General features: G+C 42.9%; 1 protein-coding gene across 1 annotated transcript; it reads right to left on the reverse strand.

Moving 5' to 3' along the window:
- Positions 1-22,132: 22,132 nt before the first annotated feature.
- Positions 22,133-22,677, reverse strand: ATOH7 (atonal bHLH transcription factor 7). Its single transcript, XM_060766843.2, has one exon. The coding sequence runs from the start codon at positions 22,615-22,617 to the stop codon at positions 22,168-22,170; it is 450 nt and encodes a 149-aa protein (XP_060622826.1). The 5' UTR covers positions 22,618-22,677; the 3' UTR covers positions 22,133-22,167.
- Positions 22,678-24,578: the final 1,901 nt, after the last annotated feature.

The following is a 24,578-nucleotide window of genomic DNA, read 5'->3' on the forward strand; positions in this document are numbered from 1 at the left end:
CTCCAGTATTTTCCGTGGGCCATGAAAGTCCTGTTTGCCAAGTTTGGTTCAATTCTATTGTTGGTGTAGTTCAGAATGCTCTTTGGTGCCTGGTGAACTATAATTCACACAAGTGCAATTCCCAAATGTCAGGGTCTATTTTTCCGAACCCCTCCAGTATTTTCCGTGGGCCATGAAAGTCCTGTATGCCAAGTTTGGTTCAATTCTATTGTTGGTGTAGTTCAGAATGCTCTTTGGTGCCTGGCGAACTATAATTCACACAAGTGCAATTCCCAAATGTCAGGGTCTATTTTTCCCAATCCCTCCAGTATTTTCCGTGGGCCATGAAAGTCCTGTTTGCCAAGTTTGGTTCAATTCTATTGTTGGTGTAGTTCAGAATGCTCTTTGGTGCCTGGTGAACTATAATTCACACAAGTGCAATTCCCAAATGTCAGGGTCTATTTTTCCCAACCCCTCCAGTATTTTCCGTGGGCCATGAAAGTCCTGTATGCCAAGTTTGGTTCAATTCTATTGTTGGTGTAGTTCAGAATGCTCTTTGGTGCTTGGTGAACTATAATTCACACAATTGCAATTCCCAAATGTCAGGGTCTATTTTTCCCAACCCCTCCAGTATTTTCCGTGGGCCATGGAAGTCCTGTTTGCCAAGTTTGGTTCAATTCTATTGTTGGTGTAGTTCAGAATGCTCTTTGGTGCCTGGTGAACTATAATTCACACAAGTGCAATTCCCAAATGTCAGGGTCTATTTTTCCCAACCCCTCCAGTATTTTCCGTGGGCCATGAAATCCTGTATGCCAAGTTTGGTTCAATTCTATTGTTGGTGTAGTTCTGAATGCTCTTTGGTGCCTGGTGAACTATAATTCACACAAGTGCAATTCCCAAATGTCAGGGTCTATTTTTCCCAACCCCTCCAGTATTTTCCGTGGGCCATGAAAGTCCTGTTTGCCAAGTTTGGTTCAATTCTATTGTTGGTGTAGTTCAGAATGCTCTTTGGTGCCTGGTGAACTATAATTCACACAAGTGCAATTCCCAAATGTCAGGGTCTATTTTTCCGAACCCCTCCAGTATTTTCCGTGGGCCATGAAAGTCCTGTATGCCAAGTTTGGTTCAATTCTATTGTTGGTGTAGTTCAGAATGCTCTTTGGTGCCTGGCGAACTATAATTCACACAAGTGCAATTCCCAAATGTCAGGGTCTATTTTTCCCAATCCCTCCAGTATTTTCCGTGGGCCATGAAAGTCCTGTTTGCCAAGTTTGGTTCAATTCTATTGTTGGTGTAGTTCAGAATGCTCTTTGGTGCCTGGTGAACTATAATTCACACAAGTGCAATTCCCAAATGTCAGGGTCTATTTTTCCCAACCCCTCCAGTATTTTCCGTGGGCCATGGAAGTCCTGTTTGCCAAGTTTGGTTCAATTCTATTGTTGGTGTAGTTCAGAATGCTCTTTGGTGCCTGGTGAACTATCATTCACACAAGTGCAATTCCCAAATGTCAGGGTCTATTTTTCCCAACACCTCCAGTATTTTCCGTGGACCATGAAAGTCCTGTATGCCAAGTTTGGTTCAATTCTATTGTTGGTGTAGTTCAGAATGCTCTTTGGTGCCTGGTGAACTATAATTCACACAAGTGCAATTCCCAAATGTCAGGGTCTATTTTTCCCAACCCCTCCAGTATTTTCCGTGGACCATGAAAGTCCTGTTTGCCAAGTTTGGTTCAATTCTATTGTTGGTGTAGTTCAGAATGCTCTTTGGTGCCTGGTGAACTATAATTCACACAAGTGCAATTCCCAAATGTCAGGGTCTATTTTTCCCAACCCCTCCAGTATTTTCCGTGGGCCATGAAAGTCCTGTATGCCAGGTTTGGTTCAATTCTATTGTTGGTGTAGTTCAGAATGCTCTTTGGTGCCTGGTGAACTATCATTCACACAATTGCAATTCCCAAATGTCAGGGTCTATTTTTCCCAACCCCTCCAGTATTTTCCGTGGGCCATGGAAGTCCTGTTTGCCAAGTTTGGTTCAATTCTATTGTTGGTGTAGTTCAGAATGCTCTTTGGTGCCTGGTGAACTATAATTCACACAAGTGCAATTCCCAAATGTCAGGGTCTATTTTTCCCAACCCCTCCAGTATTTTCCGTGGGCCATGAAAGTCCTGTATGCCAAGTTTGGTTCAATTCTATTGTTGGTGTAGTTCAGAATGCTCTTTGGTGCCTGGTGAACTATAATTCACACAAGTGCAATTCCCAAATGTCAGGGTCTATTTTTCCCAACCCCTCCAGTATTTTCCGTGGGCCATGAAAGTCCTGTTTGCCAAGTTTGGTTCAATTCTATTGTTGGTGTAGTTCAGAATGCTCTTTGGTGCCTGGTGAACTATAATTCACACAAGTGCAATTCCCAAATGTCAGGGTCTATTTTTCCGAACCCCTCCAGTATTTTCCGTGGGCCATGAAAGTCCTGTATGCCAAGTTTGGTTCAATTCTATTGTTGGTGTAGTTCAGAATGCTCTTTGGTGCCTGGCGAACTATAATTCACACAAGTGCAATTCCCAAATGTCAGGGTCTATTTTTCCCAATCCCTCCAGTATTTTCCGTGGGCCATGAAAGTCCTGTTTGCCAAGTTTGGTTCAATTCTATTGTTGGTGTAGTTCAGAATGCTCTTTGGTGCCTGGTGAACTATAATTCACACAAGTGCAATTCCCAAATGTCAGGGTCTATTTTTCCCAACCCCTCCAGTATTTTCCGTGGGCCATGAAAGTCCTGTTTGCCAAGTTTGGTTCAATTCTATTGTTGGTGTAGTTCAGAATGCTCTTTGGTGCCTGGTGAACTATAATTCGCACAAGTGCAATTCCCAAATCTCAGGGTCTATTTTTCCCAACCCCTCCAGTATTTTCCGTGGACCATGAAAGTCCTGTTTGCCAAGTTTGGTTCAATTCTATTGTTGGTGTAGTTCAGAATGCTCTTTGGTGCCTGGCGAACTATAATTCACACAAGTGCAATTCCCAAATGTCAGGGTCTATTTTTCCCAACCCCTCCAGTATTTTCCGTGGGTCATGGAAGTCCTGTTTGCCAAGTTTGGTTCAATTCTATTGTTGGTGTAGTTCAGAATGCTCTTTGGTGCCTGGTGAACTATAATTCACACAAGTGCGATTCCCAAATGTCAGGGTCTATTTTTCCCAACCCCTCCAGTATTTTCCGTGGGTCATGGAAGTCCTGTTTGCCAAGTTTGGTTCAATTCTATTGTTGGTGTAGTTCAGAATGCTCTTTGGTGCCTGGTGAACTATAATTCACACAATTGCAATTCCCAAATATCAGGGTCTATTTTTCCCAACCCCTCCAGTATTTTCCGTGGGCCATGGAAGTCCTGTTTGCCAAGTTTGGTTCAATTCTATTGTTGGTGTAGTTCAGAATGTTCTTTGGTGCCTGGTGAACTATAATTCACACAATTGCAATTCCCAAATGTCAGGGTCTATTTTTCCCAACCCCTCCATTATTTTCCGTGGGCCATGGAAGTCCTGTTTGCCAAGTTTGGTTCAATTCTATTGTTGGTGTAGTTCAGAATGCTCTTTGGTGCCTGGTGAACTATAATTCACACAAGTGCAATTCCCAAATGTCAGGGTCTATTTTTCCCAACCCCTCCAGTATTTTCCGTGGGTCATGGAAGTCCTGTTTGCCAAGTTTGGTTCAATTCTATTGTTGGTGTAGTTCAGAATGCTCTTTGGTGCCTGGTGAACTATAATTCACACAATTGCAATTCCCAAATGTCAGGGTCTATTTTTCCCAACCCCTCCAGTATTTTCCGTGGGCCATGGAAGTCCTGTTTGCCAAGTTTGGTTCAATTCTATTGTTGGTGTAGTTCAGAATGCTCTTTGGTGCCTGGTGAACTATAATTCACACAAGTGCAATTCCCAAATGTCAGGGTCTATTTTTCCCAACCCCTCCAGTATTTTCCGTGGGTCATGGAAGTCCTGTTTGCCAAGTTTGGTTCAATTCTATTGTTGGTGTAGTTCAGAATGCTCTTTGGTGCCTGGTGAACTATAATTCACACAATTGCAATTCCCAAATTTCAGGGTCTATTTTTCCCAACCCCTCCAGTATTTTCCGTGGGCCATGGAAGTCCTGTTTGCCATTTTTGGTTCAATTCTATTGTTGGTGTAGTTCAGAATGCTCTTTCGTGCCTGGTGAACTATAATTCACACAAGTGCAATTCCCAAATGTCAGGGTCTATTTTTCCCAACCCCTCCAGTATTTTCCGTGGGCCATGGAAGTCCTGTTTGCCAAGTTTGGTTCAATTCTATTGTTGGTGTAGTTCAGAATGCTCTTTGGTGCCTGGTGAACTATAATTCACACAAGTGCAATTCCCAAATGTCAGGGTCTATTTTTCCCAACCCCTCCAGTATTTTCTGTGGGCCATGGAAGTCCTGTTTGCCAAGTTTGGTTCAATTCTATTGTTGGTGTAGTTCAGAATGCTCTTTGGTGCCTGGTGAACTATAATTCACACAAGTGCAATTCCCAAATGTCAGGGTCTATTTTTCCCAACCGCTCCAGTATTTTCCGTGGGTCATGGAAGTCCTGTATGCCAAGTTTGGTTCAATTCTATTGATGGTGTATTTCAGAATGCTCTTTGGTGCCTGGTGAACTATAATTCACACAAGTGCAATTCCCAAATGTCAGGGTCTATTTTTCCCAACCCCTCCAGTATTTTCCGTGGGCCATGGAAGTCCTGTTTGCCAAGTTTGGTTCAATTCTATTGTTGGTGTAGTTCAGAATGCTCTTTTGGTGCCTGGTGAACTATAATTCACACAAGTGCAATTCCCAAATGTCAGGGTCTATTTTTCCCAACCCCTCCAGTATTTTCCGTGGGCCATGGAAGTCCTGTTTGCCAAGTTTGGTTCAATTCTATTGTTGGTGTAGTTCAGAATGCTCTTTGGTGCCTGGTGAACTATAATTCACACAATTGCAATTCCCAAATGTCAGGGCCTATTTTTCCCAACCCCTCCAGTATTTTCCGTGGGCCATGGAAGTCCTGTTTGCCAAGTTTGGTTCAATTCTATTGTTGGTGTAGTTCAGAATGCTCTTTGGTGCCTGGTGAACTATAATTCACACAAGTGCAATTCCCAAATGTCAGGGTCTATTTTTCCCAACCCCTCCAGTATTTTCCGTGGGTCATGGAAGTCCTGTTTGCCAAGTTTGGTTCAATTCTATTGTTGGTGTAGTTCAGAATGCTCTTTGGTGCCTGGTGAACTATAATTCACACAATTGCAATTCCCAAATATCAGGGTCTATTTTTCCCAACCCCTCCAGTATTTTCCGTGGGCCATGGAAGTCCTGTTTGCCAAGTTTGGTTCAATTCTATTGTTGGTGTAGTTCAGAATGTTCTTTGGTGCCTGGTGAACTATAATTCACACAATTGCAATTCCCAAATGTCAGGGTCTATTTTTCCCAACCCCTCCATTATTTTCCGTGGGCCATGGAAGTCCTGTTTGCCAAGTTTGGTTCAATTCTATTGTTGGTGTAGTTCAGAATGCTCTTTGGTGCCTGGTGAACTATAATTCACACAAGTGCAATTCCCAAATGTCAGGGTCTATTTTTCCCAACCCCTCCAGTATTTTCCGTGGGTCATGGAAGTCCTGTTTGCCAAGTTTGGTTCAATTCTATTGTTGGTGTAGTTCAGAATGCTCTTTGGTGCCTGGTGAACTATAATTCACACAATTGCAATTCCCAAATGTCAGGGTCTATTTTTCCCAACCCCTCCAGTATTTTCCGTGGGCCATGGAAGTCCTGTTTGCCAAGTTTGGTTCAATTCTATTGTTGGTGTAGTTCAGAATGCTCTTTGGTGCCTGGTGAACTATCATTCACACAATTGCAATTCCCAAATGTCAGGGTCTATTTTTCCCAACCCCTCCAGTATTTTCCGTGGGCCATGGAAGTCCTGTTTGCCAAGTTTGGTTCAATTCTATTGTTGGTGTAGTTCAGAATGCTCTTTGGTGCCTGGTGAACTATAATTCACACAAGTGCAATTCCCAAATGTCAGGGTCTATTTTTCCGAACCCCTCCAGTATTTTCCGTGGGTCATGGAAGTCCTGTATGCCAAGTTTGGTTCAATTCTATTGTTGGTGTAGTTCAGAATGCTCTTTGGTGCCTGGCGAACTATAATTCACACAAGTGCAATTCCCAAATGTCAGAGTCTATTTTTCCCAATCCCTCCAGTATTTTCCGTGGGCCATGAAAGTCCTGTTTGCCAAGTTTGGTTCAATTCTATTGTTGGTGTAGTTCAGAATGCTCTTTGGTGCCTGGTGAACTATAATTCACACAAGTGCAATTCCCAAATGTCAGGGTCTATTTTTCCCAACCCCTCCAGTATTTTCCGTGGGCCATGAAAGTCCTGTTTGCCAAGTTTGGTTCAATTCTATTGTTGGTGTAGTTCAGAATGCTCTTTGGTGCCTGGTGAACTATAATTCGCACAAGTGCAATTCCCAAATGTCAGGGTCTATTTTTCCCAACCCCTCCAGTATTTTCCGTGGACCATGAAAGTCCTGTTTGCCAAGTTTGGTTCAATTCTATTGTTGGTGTAGTTCAGAATGCTCTTTGGTGCCTGGCGAACTATAATTCACACAAGTGCAATTCCCAAATGTCAGGGTCTATTTTTCCCAACCCCTCCAGTATTTTCCATGGGTCATGGAAGTCCTGTATGCCAAGTTTGGTTCAATTCTATTGTTGGTGTAGTTCAGAATGTTCTTTGGTGCCTGGTGAACTATAATTCACACAATTGCAATTCCCAAATGTCAGGGTCTATTTTTCCCAACCCCTCCATTATTTTCCGTGGGCCATGGAAGTCCTGTTTGCCAAGTTTGGTTCAATTCTATTGTTGGTGTAGTTCAGAATGCTCTTTGGTGCCTGGTGAACTATAATTCACACAAGTGCAATTCCCAAATGTCAGGGTCTATTTTTCCCAACCCCTCCAGTATTTTCCGTGGGTCATGGAAGTCCTGTTTGCCAAGTTTGGTTCAATTCTATTGTTGGTGTAGTTCAGAATGCTCTTTGGTGCCTGGTGAACTATAATTCACACAATTGCAATTCCCAAATGTCAGGGTCTATTTTTCCCAACCCCTCCAGTATTTTCCGTGGGCCATGGAAGTCCTGTTTGCCAAGTTTGGTTCAATTCTATTGTTGGTGTAGTTCAGAATGCTCTTTGGTGCCTGGTGAACTATAATTCACACAAGTGCAATTCCCAAATGTCAGGGTCTATTTTTCCCAACCCCTCCAGTATTTTCCGTGGGTCATGGAAGTCCTGTTTGCCAAGTTTGGTTCAATTCTATTGTTGGTGTAGTTCAGAATGCTCTTTGGTGCCTGGTGAACTATAATTCACACAATTGCAATTCCCAAATTTCAGGGTCTATTTTTCCCAACCCCTCCAGTATTTTCCGTGGGCCATGGAAGTCCTGTTTGCCATTTTTGGTTCAATTCTATTGTTGGTGTAGTTCAGAATGCTCTTTGGTGCCTGGTGAACTATAATTCACACAAGTGCAATTCCCAAATGTCAGGGTCTATTTTTCCCAACCCCTCCAGTATTTTCCGTGGGCCATGGAAGTCCTGTTTGCCAAGTTTGGTTCAATTCTATTGTTGGTGTAGTTCAGAATGCTCTTTGGTGCCTGGTGAACTATAATTCACACAAGTGCAATTCCCAAATGTCAGGGTCTATTTTTCCCAACCCCTCCAGTATTTTCTGTGGGCCATGGAAGTCCTGTTTGCCAAGTTTGGTTCAATTCTATTGTTGGTGTAGTTCAGAATGCTCTTTGGTGCCTGGTGAACTATAATTCACACAAGTGCAATTCCCAAATGTCAGGGTCTATTTTTCCCAACCGCTCCAGTATTTTCCGTGGGTCATGGAAGTCCTGTATGCCAAGTTTGGTTCAATTCTATTGATGGTGTATTTCAGAATGCTCTTTGGTGCCTGGTGAACTATAATTCACACAAGTGCAATTCCCAAATGTCAGGGTCTATTTTTCCCAACCCCTCCAGTATTTTCCGTGGGCCATGGAAGTCCTGTTTGCCAAGTTTGGTTCAATTCTATTGTTGGTGTAGTTCAGAATGCTCTTTTGGTGCCTGGTGAACTATAATTCACACAAGTGCAATTCCCAAATGTCAGGGTCTATTTTTCCCAACCCCTCCAGTATTTTCCGTGGGCCATGGAAGTCCTGTTTGCCAAGTTTGGTTCAATTCTATTGTTGGTGTAGTTCAGAATGCTCTTTGGTGCCTGGTGAACTATAATTCACACAATTGCAATTCCCAAATGTCAGGGCCTATTTTTCCCAACCCCTCCAGTATTTTCCGTGGGCCATGGAAGTCCTGTTTGCCAAGTTTGGTTCAATTCTATTGTTGGTGTAGTTCAGAATGCTCTTTGGTGCCTGGTGAACTATAATTCACACAAGTGCAATTCCCAAATGTCAGGGTCTATTTTTCCCAACCCCTCCAGTATTTTCCGTGGGTCATGGAAGTCCTGTTTGCCAAGTTTGGTTCAATTCTATTGTTGGTGTAGTTCAGAATGCTCTTTGGTGCCTGGTGAACTATAATTCACACAATTGCAATTCCCAAATATCAGGGTCTATTTTTCCCAACCCCTCCAGTATTTTCCGTGGGCCATGGAAGTCCTGTTTGCCAAGTTTGGTTCAATTCTATTGTTGGTGTAGTTCAGAATGTTCTTTGGTGCCTGGTGAACTATAATTCACACAATTGCAATTCCCAAATGTCAGGGTCTATTTTTCCCAACCCCTCCATTATTTTCCGTGGGCCATGGAAGTCCTGTTTGCCAAGTTTGGTTCAATTCTATTGTTGGTGTAGTTCAGAATGCTCTTTGGTGCCTGGTGAACTATAATTCACACAAGTGCAATTCCCAAATGTCAGGGTCTATTTTTCCCAACCCCTCCAGTATTTTCCGTGGGTCATGGAAGTCCTGTTTGCCAAGTTTGGTTCAATTCTATTGTTGGTGTAGTTCAGAATGCTCTTTGGTGCCTGGTGAACTATAATTCACACAATTGCAATTCCCAAATGTCAGGGTCTATTTTTCCCAACCCCTCCAGTATTTTCCGTGGGCCATGGAAGTCCTGTTTGCCAAGTTTGGTTCAATTCTATTGTTGGTGTAGTTCAGAATGCTCTTTGGTGCCTGGTGAACTATCATTCACACAATTGCAATTCCCAAATGTCAGGGTCTATTTTTCCCAACCCCTCCAGTATTTTCCGTGGGCCATGGAAGTCCTGTTTGCCAAGTTTGGTTCAATTCTATTGTTGGTGTAGTTCAGAATGCTCTTTGGTGCCTGGTGAACTATAATTCACACAAGTGCAATTCCCAAATGTCAGGGTCTATTTTTCCGAACCCCTCCAGTATTTTCCGTGGGTCATGGAAGTCCTGTATGCCAAGTTTGGTTCAATTCTATTGTTGGTGTAGTTCAGAATGCTCTTTGGTGCCTGGCGAACTATAATTCACACAAGTGCAATTCCCAAATGTCAGAGTCTATTTTTCCCAATCCCTCCAGTATTTTCCGTGGGCCATGAAAGTCCTGTTTGCCAAGTTTGGTTCAATTCTATTGTTGGTGTAGTTCAGAATGCTCTTTGGTGCCTGGTGAACTATAATTCACACAAGTGCAATTCCCAAATGTCAGGGTCTATTTTTCCCAACCCCTCCAGTATTTTCCGTGGGCCATGAAAGTCCTGTTTGCCAAGTTTGGTTCAATTCTATTGTTGGTGTAGTTCAGAATGCTCTTTGGTGCCTGGTGAACTATAATTCGCACAAGTGCAATTCCCAAATGTCAGGGTCTATTTTTCCCAACCCCTCCAGTATTTTCCGTGGACCATGAAAGTCCTGTTTGCCAAGTTTGGTTCAATTCTATTGTTGGTGTAGTTCAGAATGCTCTTTGGTGCCTGGCGAACTATAATTCACACAAGTGCAATTCCCAAATGTCAGGGTCTATTTTTCCCAACCCCTCCAGTATTTTCCGTGGGTCATGGAAGTCCTGTTTGCCAAGTTTGGTTCAATTCTATTGTTGGTGTAGTTCAGAATGCTCTTTGGTGCCTGGTGAACTATAATTCACACAATTGCAATTCCCAAATATCAGGGTCTATTTTTCCCAACCCCTCCAGTATTTTCCGTGGGCCATGGAAGTCCTGTTTGCCAAGTTTGGTTCAATTCTATTGTTGGTGTAGTTCAGAATGTTCTTTGGTGCCTGGTGAACTATAATTCACACAATTGCAATTCCCAAATGTCAGGGTCTATTTTTCCCAACCCCTCCATTATTTTCCGTGGGCCATGGAAGTCCTGTTTGCCAAGTTTGGTTCAATTCTATTGTTGGTGTAGTTCAGAATGCTCTTTGGTGCCTGGTGAACTATAATTCACACAATTGCAATTCCCAAATGTCAGGGCCTATTTTTCCCAACCCCTCCAGTATTTTCCGTGGGCCATGGAAGTCCTGTTTGCCAAGTTTGGTTCAATTCTATTGTTGGTGTAGTTCAGAATGCTCTTTGGTGCCTGGTGAACTATAATTCACACAAGTGCAATTCCCAAATGTCAGGGTCTATTTTTCCCAACCCCTCCAGTATTTTCCGTGGGTCATGGAAGTCCTGTTTGCCAAGTTTGGTTCAATTCTATTGTTGGTGTAGTTCAGAATGCTCTTTGGTGCCTGGTGAACTATAATTCACACAATTGCAATTCCCAAATATCAGGGTCTATTTTTCCCAACCCCTCCAGTATTTTCCGTGGGCCATGGAAGTCCTGTTTGCCAAGTTTGGTTCAATTCTATTGTTGGTGTAGTTCAGAATGTTCTTTGGTGCCTGGTGAACTATAATTCACACAATTGCAATTCCCAAATGTCAGGGTCTATTTTTCCCAACCCCTCCATTATTTTCCGTGGGCCATGGAAGTCCTGTTTGCCAAGTTTGGTTCAATTCTATTGTTGGTGTAGTTCAGAATGCTCTTTGGTGCCTGGTGAACTATAATTCACACAAGTGCAATTCCCAAATGTCAGGGTCTATTTTTCCCAACCCCTCCAGTATTTTCCGTGGGTCATGGAAGTCCTGTTTGCCAAGTTTGGTTCAATTCTATTGTTGGTGTAGTTCAGAATGCTCTTTGGTGCCTGGTGAACTATAATTCACACAATTGCAATTCCCAAATGTCAGGGTCTATTTTTCCCAACCCCTCCAGTATTTTCCGTGGGCCATGGAAGTCCTGTTTGCCAAGTTTGGTTCAATTCTATTGTTGGTGTAGTTCAGAATGCTCTTTGGTGCCTGGTGAACTATCATTCACACAATTGCAATTCCCAAATGTCAGGGTCTATTTTTCCCAACCCCTCCAGTATTTTCCGTGGGCCATGGAAGTCCTGTTTGCCAAGTTTGGTTCAATTCTATTGTTGGTGTAGTTCAGAATGCTCTTTGGTGCCTGGTGAACTATAATTCACACAAGTGCAATTCCCAAATGTCAGGGTCTATTTTTCCGAACCCCTCCAGTATTTTCCGTGGGTCATGGAAGTCCTGTATGCCAAGTTTGGTTCAATTCTATTGTTGGTGTAGTTCAGAATGCTCTTTGGTGCCTGGCGAACTATAATTCACACAAGTGCAATTCCCAAATGTCAGAGTCTATTTTTCCCAATCCCTCCAGTATTTTCCGTGGGCCATGAAAGTCCTGTTTGCCAAGTTTGGTTCAATTCTATTGTTGGTGTAGTTCAGAATGCTCTTTGGTGCCTGGTGAACTATAATTCACACAAGTGCAATTCCCAAATGTCAGGGTCTATTTTTCCCAACCCCTCCAGTATTTTCCGTGGGCCATGAAAGTCCTGTTTGCCAAGTTTGGTTCAATTCTATTGTTGGTGTAGTTCAGAATGCTCTTTGGTGCCTGGTGAACTATAATTCGCACAAGTGCAATTCCCAAATGTCAGGGTCTATTTTTCCCAACCCCTCCAGTATTTTCCGTGGACCATGAAAGTCCTGTTTGCCAAGTTTGGTTCAATTCTATTGTTGGTGTAGTTCAGAATGCTCTTTGGTGCCTGGCGAACTATAATTCACACAAGTGCAATTCCCAAATGTCAGGGTCTATTTTTCCCAACCCCTCCAGTATTTTCCGTGGGTCATGGAAGTCCTGTTTGCCAAGTTTGGTTCAATTCTATTGTTGGTGTAGTTCAGAATGCTCTTTGGTGCCTGGTGAACTATAATTCACACAATTGCAATTCCCAAATATCAGGGTCTATTTTTCCCAACCCCTCCAGTATTTTCCGTGGGCCATGGAAGTCCTGTTTGCCAAGTTTGGTTCAATTCTATTGTTGGTGTAGTTCAGAATGTTCTTTGGTGCCTGGTGAACTATAATTCACACAATTGCAATTCCCAAATGTCAGGGTCTATTTTTCCCAACCCCTCCATTATTTTCCGTGGGCCATGGAAGTCCTGTTTGCCAAGTTTGGTTCAATTCTATTGTTGGTGTAGTTCAGAATGCTCTTTGGTGCCTGGTGAACTATAATTCACACAAGTGCAATTCCCAAATGTCAGGGTCTATTTTTCCCAACCCCTCCAGTATTTTCCGTGGGTCATGGAAGTCCTGTTTGCCAAGTTTGGTTCAATTCTATTGTTGGTGTAGTTCAGAATGCTCTTTGGTGCCTGGTGAACTATAATTCACACAATTGCAATTCCCAAATGTCAGGGTCTATTTTTCCCAACCCCTCCAGTATTTTCCGTGGGCCATGGAAGTCCTGTTTGCCAAGTTTGGTTCAATTCTATTGTTGGTGTAGTTCAGAATGCTCTTTGGTGCCTGGTGAACTATAATTCACACAAGTGCAATTCCCAAATGTCAGGGTCTATTTTTCCCAACCCCTCCAGTATTTTCCGTGGGTCATGGAAGTCCTGTTTGCCAAGTTTGGTTCAATTCTATTGTTGGTGTAGTTCAGAATGCTCTTTGGTGCCTGGTGAACTATCATTCACACAATTGCAATTCCCAAATTTCAGGGTCTATTTTTCCCAACCCCTCCAGTATTTTCCGTGGGCCATGGAAGTCCTGTTTGCCATTTTTGGTTCAATTCTATTGTTGGTGTAGTTCAGAATGCTCTTTGGTGCCTGGTGAACTATAATTCACACAAGTGCAATTCCCAAATGTCAGGGTCTATTTTTCCCAACCCCTCCAGTATTTTCCGTGGGCCATGGAAGTCCTGTTTGCCAAGTTTGGTTCAATTCTATTGTTGGTGTAGTTCAGAATGCTCTTTGGTGCCTGGTGAACTATAATTCACACAAGTGCAATTCCCAAATGTCAGGGTCTATTTTTCCCAACCCCTCCAGTATTTTCTGTGGGCCATGGAAGTCCTGTTTGCCAAGTTTGGTTCAATTCTATTGTTGGTGTAGTTCAGAATGCTCTTTGGTGCCTGGTGAACTATAATTCACACAAGTGCAATTCCCAAATGTCAGGGTCTATTTTTCCCAACCGCTCCAGTATTTTCCGTGGGTCATGGAAGTCCTGTATGCCAAGTTTGGTTCAATTCTATTGATGGTGTATTTCAGAATGCTCTTTGGTGCCTGGTGAACTATAATTCACACAAGTGCAATTCCCAAATGTCAGGGTCTATTTTTCCCAACCCCTCCAGTATTTTCCGTGGGCCATGGAAGTCCTGTTTGCCAAGTTTGGTTCAATTCTATTGTTGGTGTAGTTCAGAATGCTCTTTTGGTGCCTGGTGAACTATAATTCACACAAGTGCAATTCCCAAATGTCAGGGTCTATTTTTCCCAACCCCTCCAGTATTTTCCGTGGGCCATGGAAGTCCTGTTTGCCAAGTTTGGTTCAATTCTATTGTTGGTGTAGTTCAGAATGCTCTTTGGTGCCTGGTGAACTATAATTCACACAATTGCAATTCCCAAATGTCAGGGCCTATTTTTCCCAACCCCTCCAGTATTTTCCGTGGGCCATGGAAGTCCTGTTTGCCAAGTTTGGTTCAATTCTATTGTTGGTGTAGTTCAGAATGCTCTTTGGTGCCTGGTGAACTATAATTCACACAAGTGCAATTCCCAAATGTCAGGGTCTATTTTTCCCAACCCCTCCAGTATTTTCCGTGGGTCATGGAAGTCCTGTTTGCCAAGTTTGGTTCAATTCTATTGTTGGTGTAGTTCAGAATGCTCTTTGGTGCCTGGTGAACTATAATTCACACAATTGCAATTCCCAAATATCAGGGTCTATTTTTCCCAACCCCTCCAGTATTTTCCGTGGGCCATGGAAGTCCTGTTTGCCAAGTTTGGTTCAATTCTATTGTTGGTGTAGTTCAGAATGTTCTTTGGTGCCTGGTGAACTATAATTCACACAATTGCAATTCCCAAATGTCAGGGTCTATTTTTCCCAACCCCTCCATTATTTTCCGTGGGCCATGGAAGTCCTGTTTGCCAAGTTTGGTTCAATTCTATTGTTGGTGTAGTTCAGAATGCTCTTTGGTGCCTGGTGAACTATAATTCACACAAGTGCAATTCCCAAATGTCAGGGTCTATTTTTCCCAACCCCTCCAGTATTTTCCGTGGGTCATGGAAGTCCTGTTTGCCAAGTTTGGTTCAATTCTATTGTTGGTGTAGTTCAGAATGCTCTTTGGTGCCTGGTGAACTATAATTCACACAATTGCAATTCCCAAATGTCAGGGTCTATTTTTCCCAACCCCTCCAGTATTTTCCGTGGGCCATGGAAGTCCTGTTTGCCAAGTTTGGTTCAATTCTATTGTTGGTGTAGTTCAGAATGCTCTTTGGTGCCTGGTGAACTATCATTCACACAATTGCAATTCCCAAATGTCAGGGTCTATTTTTCCCAACCCCTCCAGTATTTTCCGTGGGCCATGGAAGTCCTGTTTGCCAAGTTTGGTTCAATTCTATTGTTGGTGTAGTTCAGAATGCTCTTTGGTGCCTGGTGAACTATAATTCACACAAGTGCAATTCCCAAATGTCAGGGTCTATTTTTCCCAACCCCTCCAGTATTTTCCGTGGGTCATGGAAGTCCTGTTTGCCAAGTTTGGTTCAATTCTATTGTTGGTGTAGTTCAGAATGCTCTTTGGTGCCTGGTGAACTATAATTCTCACAATTGCAATTCCCAAATGTCAGGGTCTATTTTTCCCAACCCCTCCAGTATTTTCCGTGGGTCATGGAAGTCCTGTTTGCCAAGTTTGGTTCAATTCTATTGTTGGTGTAGTTCAGAATGCTCTTTGGTGCCTGGTGAACTATAATTCACACAATTGCAATTCCCAAATGTCAGGGTCTATTTTTCCCAACCCCTCCAGTATTTTCCGTGGGCCATGGAAGTCCTGTTTGCCAAGTTTGGTTCAATTCTATTGTTGGTGTAGTTCAGAATGCTCTTTGGTGCCTGGTGAACTATAATTCACTGAAACCGCGTAAGAAGGTATGTCATCTTGCTGTCTCTAAGAAGGTAGGCCTCCTATCACATAACTCAATAATACAAGGGTTGAATGAAAAGTAATGCCTCCACCTTCGTTACTTGGGTTTGGATGGGAATATTTTAATAAATCAAATGCAGAAATAATCCTTAGAATGTGCTCTTTAACTACCACTATTCACTTTTCCACATAATCACCAGACAAATGGATACATTTCTGCCAATAATGAACAACTTTTCTGAAGCCATCAGGGAAGAAGTCGACACTCTGTTTCCGCAACCCATCGTGCACAGATCTTCCGATAGCCAAGCAAAGCAATAATGTGACCCACACATTCTTGTGAAATGCCGATTATGCTTGAAATTTCTCTCTGAGTGATACGACAATTGTCCTGAATCTGTCTGTCAACCTTTTGCTTGTGAAACTCGGTGGTTGCTGTCACAGGACGTCCAACTCTTTGTTTGTCACGCACGTGTGAAAAAGATCTTGGAGTCCTCGTGGACAAGTTAAACATGAGCCAACAATGTGACGTGGCGGCAAAAACCAGTGGGATTTTGGCCTGCATCAATAGGAGCATAGTGTCTAAATCCAGGGAAGTCATGCTACCCCTCTATTCTGCTTTGGTTAGACCACACCTGGAATATTGTGTCCAATTCTGGGCACCACAATTGAAGAGAGATATTGACAAGCTGGAATGTGTCCAAAGGAGGGCGACTAAAATGATCAAGAGTCTGGAGAACAAGCCCTATGAGGAGTGGCTTAAGGAGCTGGGCATGTTTAGCCTGAAGAAGAGAAGGCTGAGAGGAGATATGATAGCCATGTATAAATATGTGAGAGGAAGCCACAGGGAGGAGGGAGCGAGCTTGTTTTCTGCTTCCCTGGAGACTAGGACACGGAACAATGGCTTCACACTACAAGAGAGGAGATTCCATCTGAACATGAGGAAGAACTTCCTGACTGTGAGAGCTGTTCAGCAGTGGAACTCTCTGCCCCGGAGTGTGGTAGAGCTTCCTTCTTTGGAAGCTTTTAAACAGAGGCTGGATGGCCATCTGTCAGGGGTGATTTGAATGCAATATTCCTGCTTCTTTGCAGGGGATTGGACTGGATGGCCCATGAGGTCTCTTCCAACTCTTTGATTCTATGATTCTAAGTCAGGTGTTCCCACCTCAAAATCTTTAAACTTACTCGCCCAATAACACACAGTACTCACATTAATATAATCACCATAAACAGCTTGCATTCTCTGATTAATCTCCTTTGGAGTGACACCTTCTGCTGTCAAGAATTCAATGACTGCACGTTGCTTAAGTCGCATTGACTGACCGTCTGCACAGGGTTCCATACTTCGCACTTTAACAACACAACCGTTTAATGCTAAGGCTACCTGCCAAAATGGAATGTAGAGGAGGGTCTACTGAACAAGCCAGTACCTGCCACATACCAATACTGCCATCTGTTGAGGAGTTACGAAGGTGGAGGCATTACTTTTCTCTCAACCCTCATACTGAGCAATTGTAAATGAGGACTACCTCACATTAGGAGGGCCATATACTACTTGTACTACATTATTAGAAATGATACGGGCACCTGTTTCTCTCCCTCTCCGCTTTGCCTCTACCTCAAATGGGGCAACAAGCAACAAGAGTAGAATAATGAAGACTGGGAAAATATAGAAAGGCTTCCGTGTCTCTGACACTGTTCCACCTCTCTGATCAAATTAGCAGCATTGGCTACACTGACGTAACGAGCCTCCCTTATCCAGAATGTGGCTGGCTTGCAAAGTGACACCTTTGCTTTCTGATGACTCAATGTATACAAACTTTGTATTGTCGGCGGCTTTCATGGCTGGAATCACTGGGTTGTTGTAGTTTTTTTGGGCTATATGGCCATGTTCTAGAAGCATTCCCTCCTGACGTTTCACCTGCATCTATGGCAAGCATCCTCAGAGGTTGTGAGGTCTCATAGATGCAGGTGAAATGTCAGGAGAGAATGCTTCTAGAACATGGCCATATAGCCCGAAAAACCTAAAACAACCCACTATACAAACTTTGTTTCATGCACAAAATTATATATAAAACATTATGAAGTTCAACAGGGACAAATGCAAGATACTCCACTTAGGCAGAAAAAATTCAAAGATACAGAATGGGGGACAATGCCTGGCTCAAGAGCAGTACGTGTGAAAAAGATCTTGGAGTCTTCGTGGACAACAAGTTAAACATGAGCCAACAATGTGATGTGGTGGCAAAAAAAAGCCAATGGGATTCTGCATCAATAGGAGCATAGTGTCTAGATCTAGGGAAGTAATGCTACCCATTCTCTATTCTGCCTTGGTTAGACCACACCTGGAATATTGTGTCCAATTCTGGGTACCACAATTCAAGAGAGATATTGACAAGCTGGAATGTGTCCAGAGAAGGGCGACTAAAATGATCAAGGGTCTGGAGAACAAGCCCTATGATGAGCGGCTTAAGGAGCTGGGCATGTTTAGCCTGAAGAAGAGAAGGCTGAGAGGAGGCATGATAGCCATGTATAAATATGTGAGAGGAAGCCACAGGGAGGAGGGAGCAAGCTTGTTTTCAGCTTCCCTGGAGACTAGGACGCGGAACAATGGCTTCAAACTACAAACTGAACATGAGGCAGAACTTCCTGACTGTGAGAGCCGTTCAACAGTGGAACTCTCTGTCCCGGAGTGTGGTGGAGGCTCCTTCTTTGGGGGCTTTTAAACAGAGGCTGGATGGCCATCTGTCAGGGATGATTTGAATGCAATATTCCTGCTTCTTGGCAGGGGTTTGGACTGGATGGCCCATGAGGTCTCTTCCAACTCTTTGATTCTATGATTCTATGAAATTATCTTTAGGCTATATGTATAATGTGTATATAAATTCCATGTTTCGACTTGGTCTCATCTCCAAAACATCTCATTATGGACATATATGCAGACACAGATGTTCGAAAATCTGGAATCCATAATACTTCTAGTCCAACGCATTTGTATAAGAGATACTCAACCTGTAGTTTTAAACAATCTTGGTATAATGTACAATTTGGCAAACACTGGTTGTGATACAAACATATTTCCTGACATTCTTAATATAGAACTCCCATAGAAATACTCTGCAGTCATGATCCCCGAACATTGGGTCCCTGTTTTCTTAGAATATTGCACCGTTGCACAACAAAGTATGTCGGCATGCGTATGTGTACAGATAAATGGACAGATCTTTCGGATTTGACATTTTATTGTCAATATCATAATCCTGAAAATGAAATGTGTCAAAGGGTGGTTTATTACAGTTTTGGGAGAACTGTCCCCTGCTAATAAGGCATAGGGAGACACGTTTCTTTTACTAAATCAATGTCATATGCCTGTGTTACTTTTACTATCCTAAAATCTAAGGAAGTCGTCATAGTAACTATTCTACTATAGCAGTGTTTCTCAACCTGGAGGTCGGGACCCCTGGAGAGGTCACGAGGGAGTGTCAGAGGGGTCACGAAAGACCATCAGAAAACACAGTATTTTCTGTTGGTCATGGAGGTTCTGTGTGGGAAGTTTGGCCCAATTCAGTCGTTGGTAGGGTTCAGAATACTCTTTGATTGTAGGTGAACTATGAATCCCAGCAAGTACAACTCCTAAATATCAAGGTCTATTTTCCCAAAACTCCACCACTATTCACATTTGGGCATATTGTGTATTCATGCCAAGTTTGGTAAAAATCCATCGTTGTTTGAGTCCACAGTGCTCTCTGGATGTAGGTGAACTATAACTCCAAAACTCAAGGTCAATGCCCACCAAACCCTTCCAGTATTTTCTGTTGGTCATGGAGGTTTTGTGTGGGAAGTTTGGCCCAATTCAATCATTGGTAGGGTTTAGAATACTCTTTGATTGTAGGTGAACTATGAATCCCAGCAAGTACAACTCCTAAATATCAAGGTCTATTTCCCCAAAACTCCACCACTATTCACATTTGGGCATATTGTGTATTCATGCCAAGTTTGGTCGAAATCCATCGTTGTTTGAGTCCACAGTGCTCTCTGGATGTAGGTGAACTACAAATCCAAAACTCAAGGTCAGTGCCCACCAAACCCTTCCAGTATTTTCTGTTTGTCATTGAGGTTCTGTGTGGGAAGTTTGGCCCAATTCAATCGTTGGTAGGGTTCCGAATACTCTTTGATTGTAGGTGAACTATGAATCCCAGCAAGTACAACTCCTAAATATCAAAGTCTATTTTCCCAAAACTCCACCACTATTCACATTTGGGCATATTGTGTATTCATGCCAAGTTTGGTCGAAATCCATCGTTGTTTGAGTCCACAGTGCTCTCTGGATGTAGGTGAACTACAACTCCAAAACTCAAGGTCAATGCCCACCAAACCCTTCCAGTATTTTCTGTTGGTCATGGAGGTTCTGTGTGGGAAGTTTGGCCCAATTCAATCGTTGGTAGGGTTCCGAATATTCTTTGATTGTAGGTGAACTATGAATCCCAGCAACTACAACTCCTAAATATCAAGGTCTATTTTCCCAAAACTCCATCACTATTCATATTTGGGCATATTGTGTATTCATGCCAAGTTTGGTCGAAATCCATCGTTGTTTGAGGCCACAGTGCTCTCTGAATGTAGGTGAACTATAACTCCAAAACTCATGGTCAATGCCCACCAAACCCTTCCAGTATTTTCTGTTGGTTATGGGAGTTCTGTGTGCCAAATTTGACTCAATTCCGTTGTTGATGGAGTTCAGAATGCTCTTTGATTGTAGGTGATATCAGATATTTACATTACTATTCATAACAGCAGCAAAATGACAGCTATGAAGTAGCAACAAAACTTATTTTATGGTTGGGGGTCCCCACAACATGAGGAGCTGTATTAAGGGGTTGTGGCATTAGGAAGGTTAAGAACCACTGTACTATAGCATATATAACACCTACGGCGCTTACTACTTTGTGAAAAATCAGACTAGGCTCTAAGATTTTTTAAAAAAACATGTTTATTTATAGCTTATAAAATTTCTGACGACTTCAAGGAAACAGAACAATGTAAAAAAAAAAACCCACAGCATCAGCATAATTCACACACTCTAAATTTATATCGTTTCATGCAATTATTCGTATTGCTGTGTCACACAAACTAATTTATCTTTACTACTAGCGTAAAGAAGATATAAACACTCTAGTTACTATATTTGAAATCAGCTCTATTCTGAGCATACCCCAGAGAAACTGTGAGTGCACAATTTAGTCTGGAAAATCCATTTCGGCAAACTTACAAAGTTTAAGGAAGTTATTGCTCTGAGGATTAAACAGCGTAATTCCTGTTTCCTGTATCACGATTCATGGGATGGGAATACATAACATCCTCAAAGAAGGGATTAAAGAAGGAGGAGGATTATATTTAGTCCACGATGGCTTCAGTGGGTTTAACAAGCAGCATAAATACTGTTCTGTGTGCCCGGTTTGACAATCATTGATGCTGGGTTGTTGTAGGTTTTGCCGGGCTATATGGCTATGTTCTAGAGGCATTTTCTCCTGACATTTCGCCTGCATCTATGGCAAGCATCCTCAGAGGTAGTGAGGTGAGGATGTTTGCCATAGATGCAGGCGAAACATCAGGAGAAAATGCCTCTAGAACATGGCCATATAGCCCGGGAAAAACCTACAACAACCCAGTGATTCCGGCCATGAAAGCCTTCGACAATCATTGATCCATCGTAAGTTTTTTTTCCTCATTGTATCAGCAATGAAAAATGATGTCTTAAATGGTAGGATGCAGCACAACATATGTCACGCACATTTCATGGGAAGGGAGCACAGATGTGATGTATGAACAAAGAGCATTTGAGATAGTTCCAAATTGCTTTCTTCAAATGAAACCGGCATGTTACTGGCAAAAAATGAGAAACACCAGAGATTACCTTATACAGCACATCCCGTACTCAGAAACAAGACTGATAGATAGATAGATAGATAGATAGATAGATAGATAGATAGAGAGGCGGCCTTAGGTAATTTTCAACGGTAAGCAAACAGTATTTTGCCCCCCCCCCCCCCCCGCCCCAACCAATCATTGATACGTATTTAATGTTCGTCGTGGGAGTTCTGTGTGCCATATTTGGTCCAATTCCATCATTGGTGGAGTTCAGAATGCGCTTTGATTGTAGGTGAACTATACATCCCAGTAACTACAACTCGCATATGTCAAGATCTATTTTCCCCCAAGAGCACCCCTGGACAAAATCAACTATACTGCACATGCTTACTTTGCGTAATGGTTGAGCCGCCCCTGGAGAGATAGATAGATAGACAGACAGACAGACAGACAGACAGACAGACAGATACAGAGGCGGCCCTAAGTAATTTTCAAAGGTAAGCAAACAGTATTTTGCCCCCCTCTCCCAACCAATCATTGATACATATTTTCTGTTCGTCGTGGGAGTTCTGTGTGCCATATTTGGTTCAATTCCATCATTGGTGGAGTTCAAAATGCTCTTTGTAGGTGAACTATACATCCCAGTAACTACAACTCGCATATGTCAAAATCTATTTTCCCTCAAGAGCGCCCCTGGGCAAAATCAACTATACTGCAAATGCTTACTTTGCGTAATGGTTGAGCCGCCCCTGGATAGATAGATGGATGGATGGATGGATGGATGGATGGATGGATGGATGGACCGATGGACCGACTGACCGACCGACTGACCGACAGACAGATGATAGATAGATAGATAGATAGATAGATAGATAGATAGATAGAGATCAGAAATGCCTATGCCAAAATCATACTGCTCTGTCCATTCAGTAGTGGTCAGGCTGGAAACTGAAAAGTCTCTGTGCGTAAGGGTCCACCTCCCCAGTGGACTTCTGTCCCGTATACTCATGGTGGCAGTTCTCCGGATGGAAATGCTCACAGTGGAAGTTAATCCAGTCTTTTTCTGCGCTGTACCTTTCGGCTTCGGCAAGGATCCTTGTCAACGCCATGATGTAACTGAGGGCCATCTGGAGGGTCTCATATTTGGAGAGCTTTTTGTCTTGTCCCCACTGGGGGACCACCTTGCGTAGGCGGTCAAAGGCTGTGTTCAGCCCCTGCATCCGTCTTCTCTCCCTGGCGTTCGCAGCAAGCCTCCGCTTGGCAACATTCTCCAGGCGTTCAGAGCCACACTTGGCGGCACAAGCAGCCCCGCTTCGGCACTGGATGTCAGCTTCTGATTCAGAATCCATGCCGTTACTGAGTTTGCAGGGTTTCATGTGGGGGTGTTTGCGTAATGAAAGACGCACCCCAGCAGAAGCACACAAGAAAAGACGCACCCCAGCAGAAGCACACAAGAAAAGACGCACCCCAGCAGAAGCACACAAGAAAACAGAAAAGAATGGTGTTCGGCAAATAGAATGCTTAAAAAAGAGAGAGAGAGGAACCAAAGTTCAATGAGATGGACTTATCTTTAAAAAGAACATACTTCCAGAACTGATCAAAAGCACTGAAGTTTCAAATTGTCCATTTGGAACTTTCTTCTAGAATTGAAAGTTTGCCCGACAGTCATTCAGATGTTTTGATCCTTCCGTTCTTTCGGCTCAACATCAAAAAGGCCACAAGCAGGCAGAGAGAAGGAAAAGTTCATTTAATCCAAAAGATAGCCGAAATGATGTTTATTTTCCCCAAAAACGCCAGATCTGGTAGAAGGAGAAGGCCTGAATTGTTCTCCTTCACGACAATCTCCTCTCTATAGTGATGCTGTGTAATTCTGATGCTCAGAGGAGGGAAATATCCGTGGTCCTTCATCAGTCGCTCGTGCTGGTGGCTAAGCATAAGTGACCAGCCAGGGAAGTCCTTTATAGAAACAGCAGCCAAAGCAGAACAGGTGGCAGCAGGTGGGTGGGCGGCCCCTCTGCTTCCATCCCAGCACCATCCCACCCTGGGAACGGCAAATGCACACGCACACACACGTCTACCCAAAAAGAAAAAAACGGTTCCAACAAAATCCTGACATGGCAGTCTTCATCTGTTGAGAAGTCTCCCAAAGCCCTGTCTGTCCAGCACTAACAATTTGCCATCTGGACTAGTGTCTGCCTGCTGGCCCCCCAAGAACCACGACAGCTAAGCAAAAGGTCTTTTCAGTGAATAACCTTCTGCAGCTCAGCAGAAACCTTTCCTGACACATCACAGTAGTGTGGAGTTGGCTTGCTAAAAGTGCTTGGGTGGGAGAAGAAACTTTTAAGGAGGATAACGAAACCCAAGAGGAAGAGGATCTGCTTAAGGCTGGGCAAGAAAAATGTGCCCATCTTGAATAATAATAATAATAATAATAATAATAATAATAATAATACTTTATTTGTACCCCGCTACCATCTCCCCAAGGGACTCGGTGCGGCTTACATGAGGCCGAGCCCAAATACAACAACACAGGCAATAAGACAACAATACAAGTAATTAAAATAAAATAAAAACATAGACAATAAAATATACACATCTACATATAACAAAATGCTCTGTGCATAATGAGTTCCTTAAGAACAAAAGAACCAATGAATGAAATCACACCAAATTTGGCAACGAAACCTCTCACAACACAAGGAGTGACCATCACTCAAAAAAATTATGATTTTGTTATTTGGGAGTTGTAGTTGCTGGGATTTATAGTTCACCTACAATCAAAAAGCATTCTGAATTCCATCAACGATGGAATTGAACCAAACTTGGCACACAGGACTCCCAACAGAAAATACTGGAAGGGTATGGTGGGCACTGACCTTGAGTTTTGGAGTTGTAGTTCACCTACATCCAGAGAGCACTGTGGACTCAAACAATGATGGATCTGGACCAAACTTGGCACAAGCACTCAATATGTCCAAATATGAACACAGATGGAGTTTGGGGGAAATAGCCTTGATATTTGGGAGTTGTAGTTATTGGAATTTATAGTTCACCTACAATCAAAGAGTATTCTGAACCCCATGAATGACAGAATCGGGGCAAACTTCCCACACAGAACCCCCATGACCAACAGAAAATACTTAAGGCCATCCAATCCAACTCCCTTCATCAAAGCAAGAAAACGTAATCAAAGCCCTCTGGACAAAGAGCCACCCAGCCATAGATATAGAGAGATAGATAGATATGATTCACACACAGAGAGATATAGTATAGATTTGAAAGGGACCCTTAAAGGAGGACAATGATATGTGGGCAAACCAGACACTCTCCACATCAA

This window comes from Anolis sagrei, chromosome 3, assembly GCF_037176765.1.
Source record: "Anolis sagrei isolate rAnoSag1 chromosome 3, rAnoSag1.mat, whole genome shotgun sequence".
Lineage (NCBI taxonomy): Eukaryota > Metazoa > Chordata > Lepidosauria > Squamata > Dactyloidae > Anolis > Anolis sagrei.

Coding starts and splice junctions, on each gene's coding strand:
- ATOH7 (XM_060766843.2), bottom strand. CDS start 22,617: ATGAAACCCTGCAAACTCAGTAACGGCATGGATTCTGAATCAGAAGCT.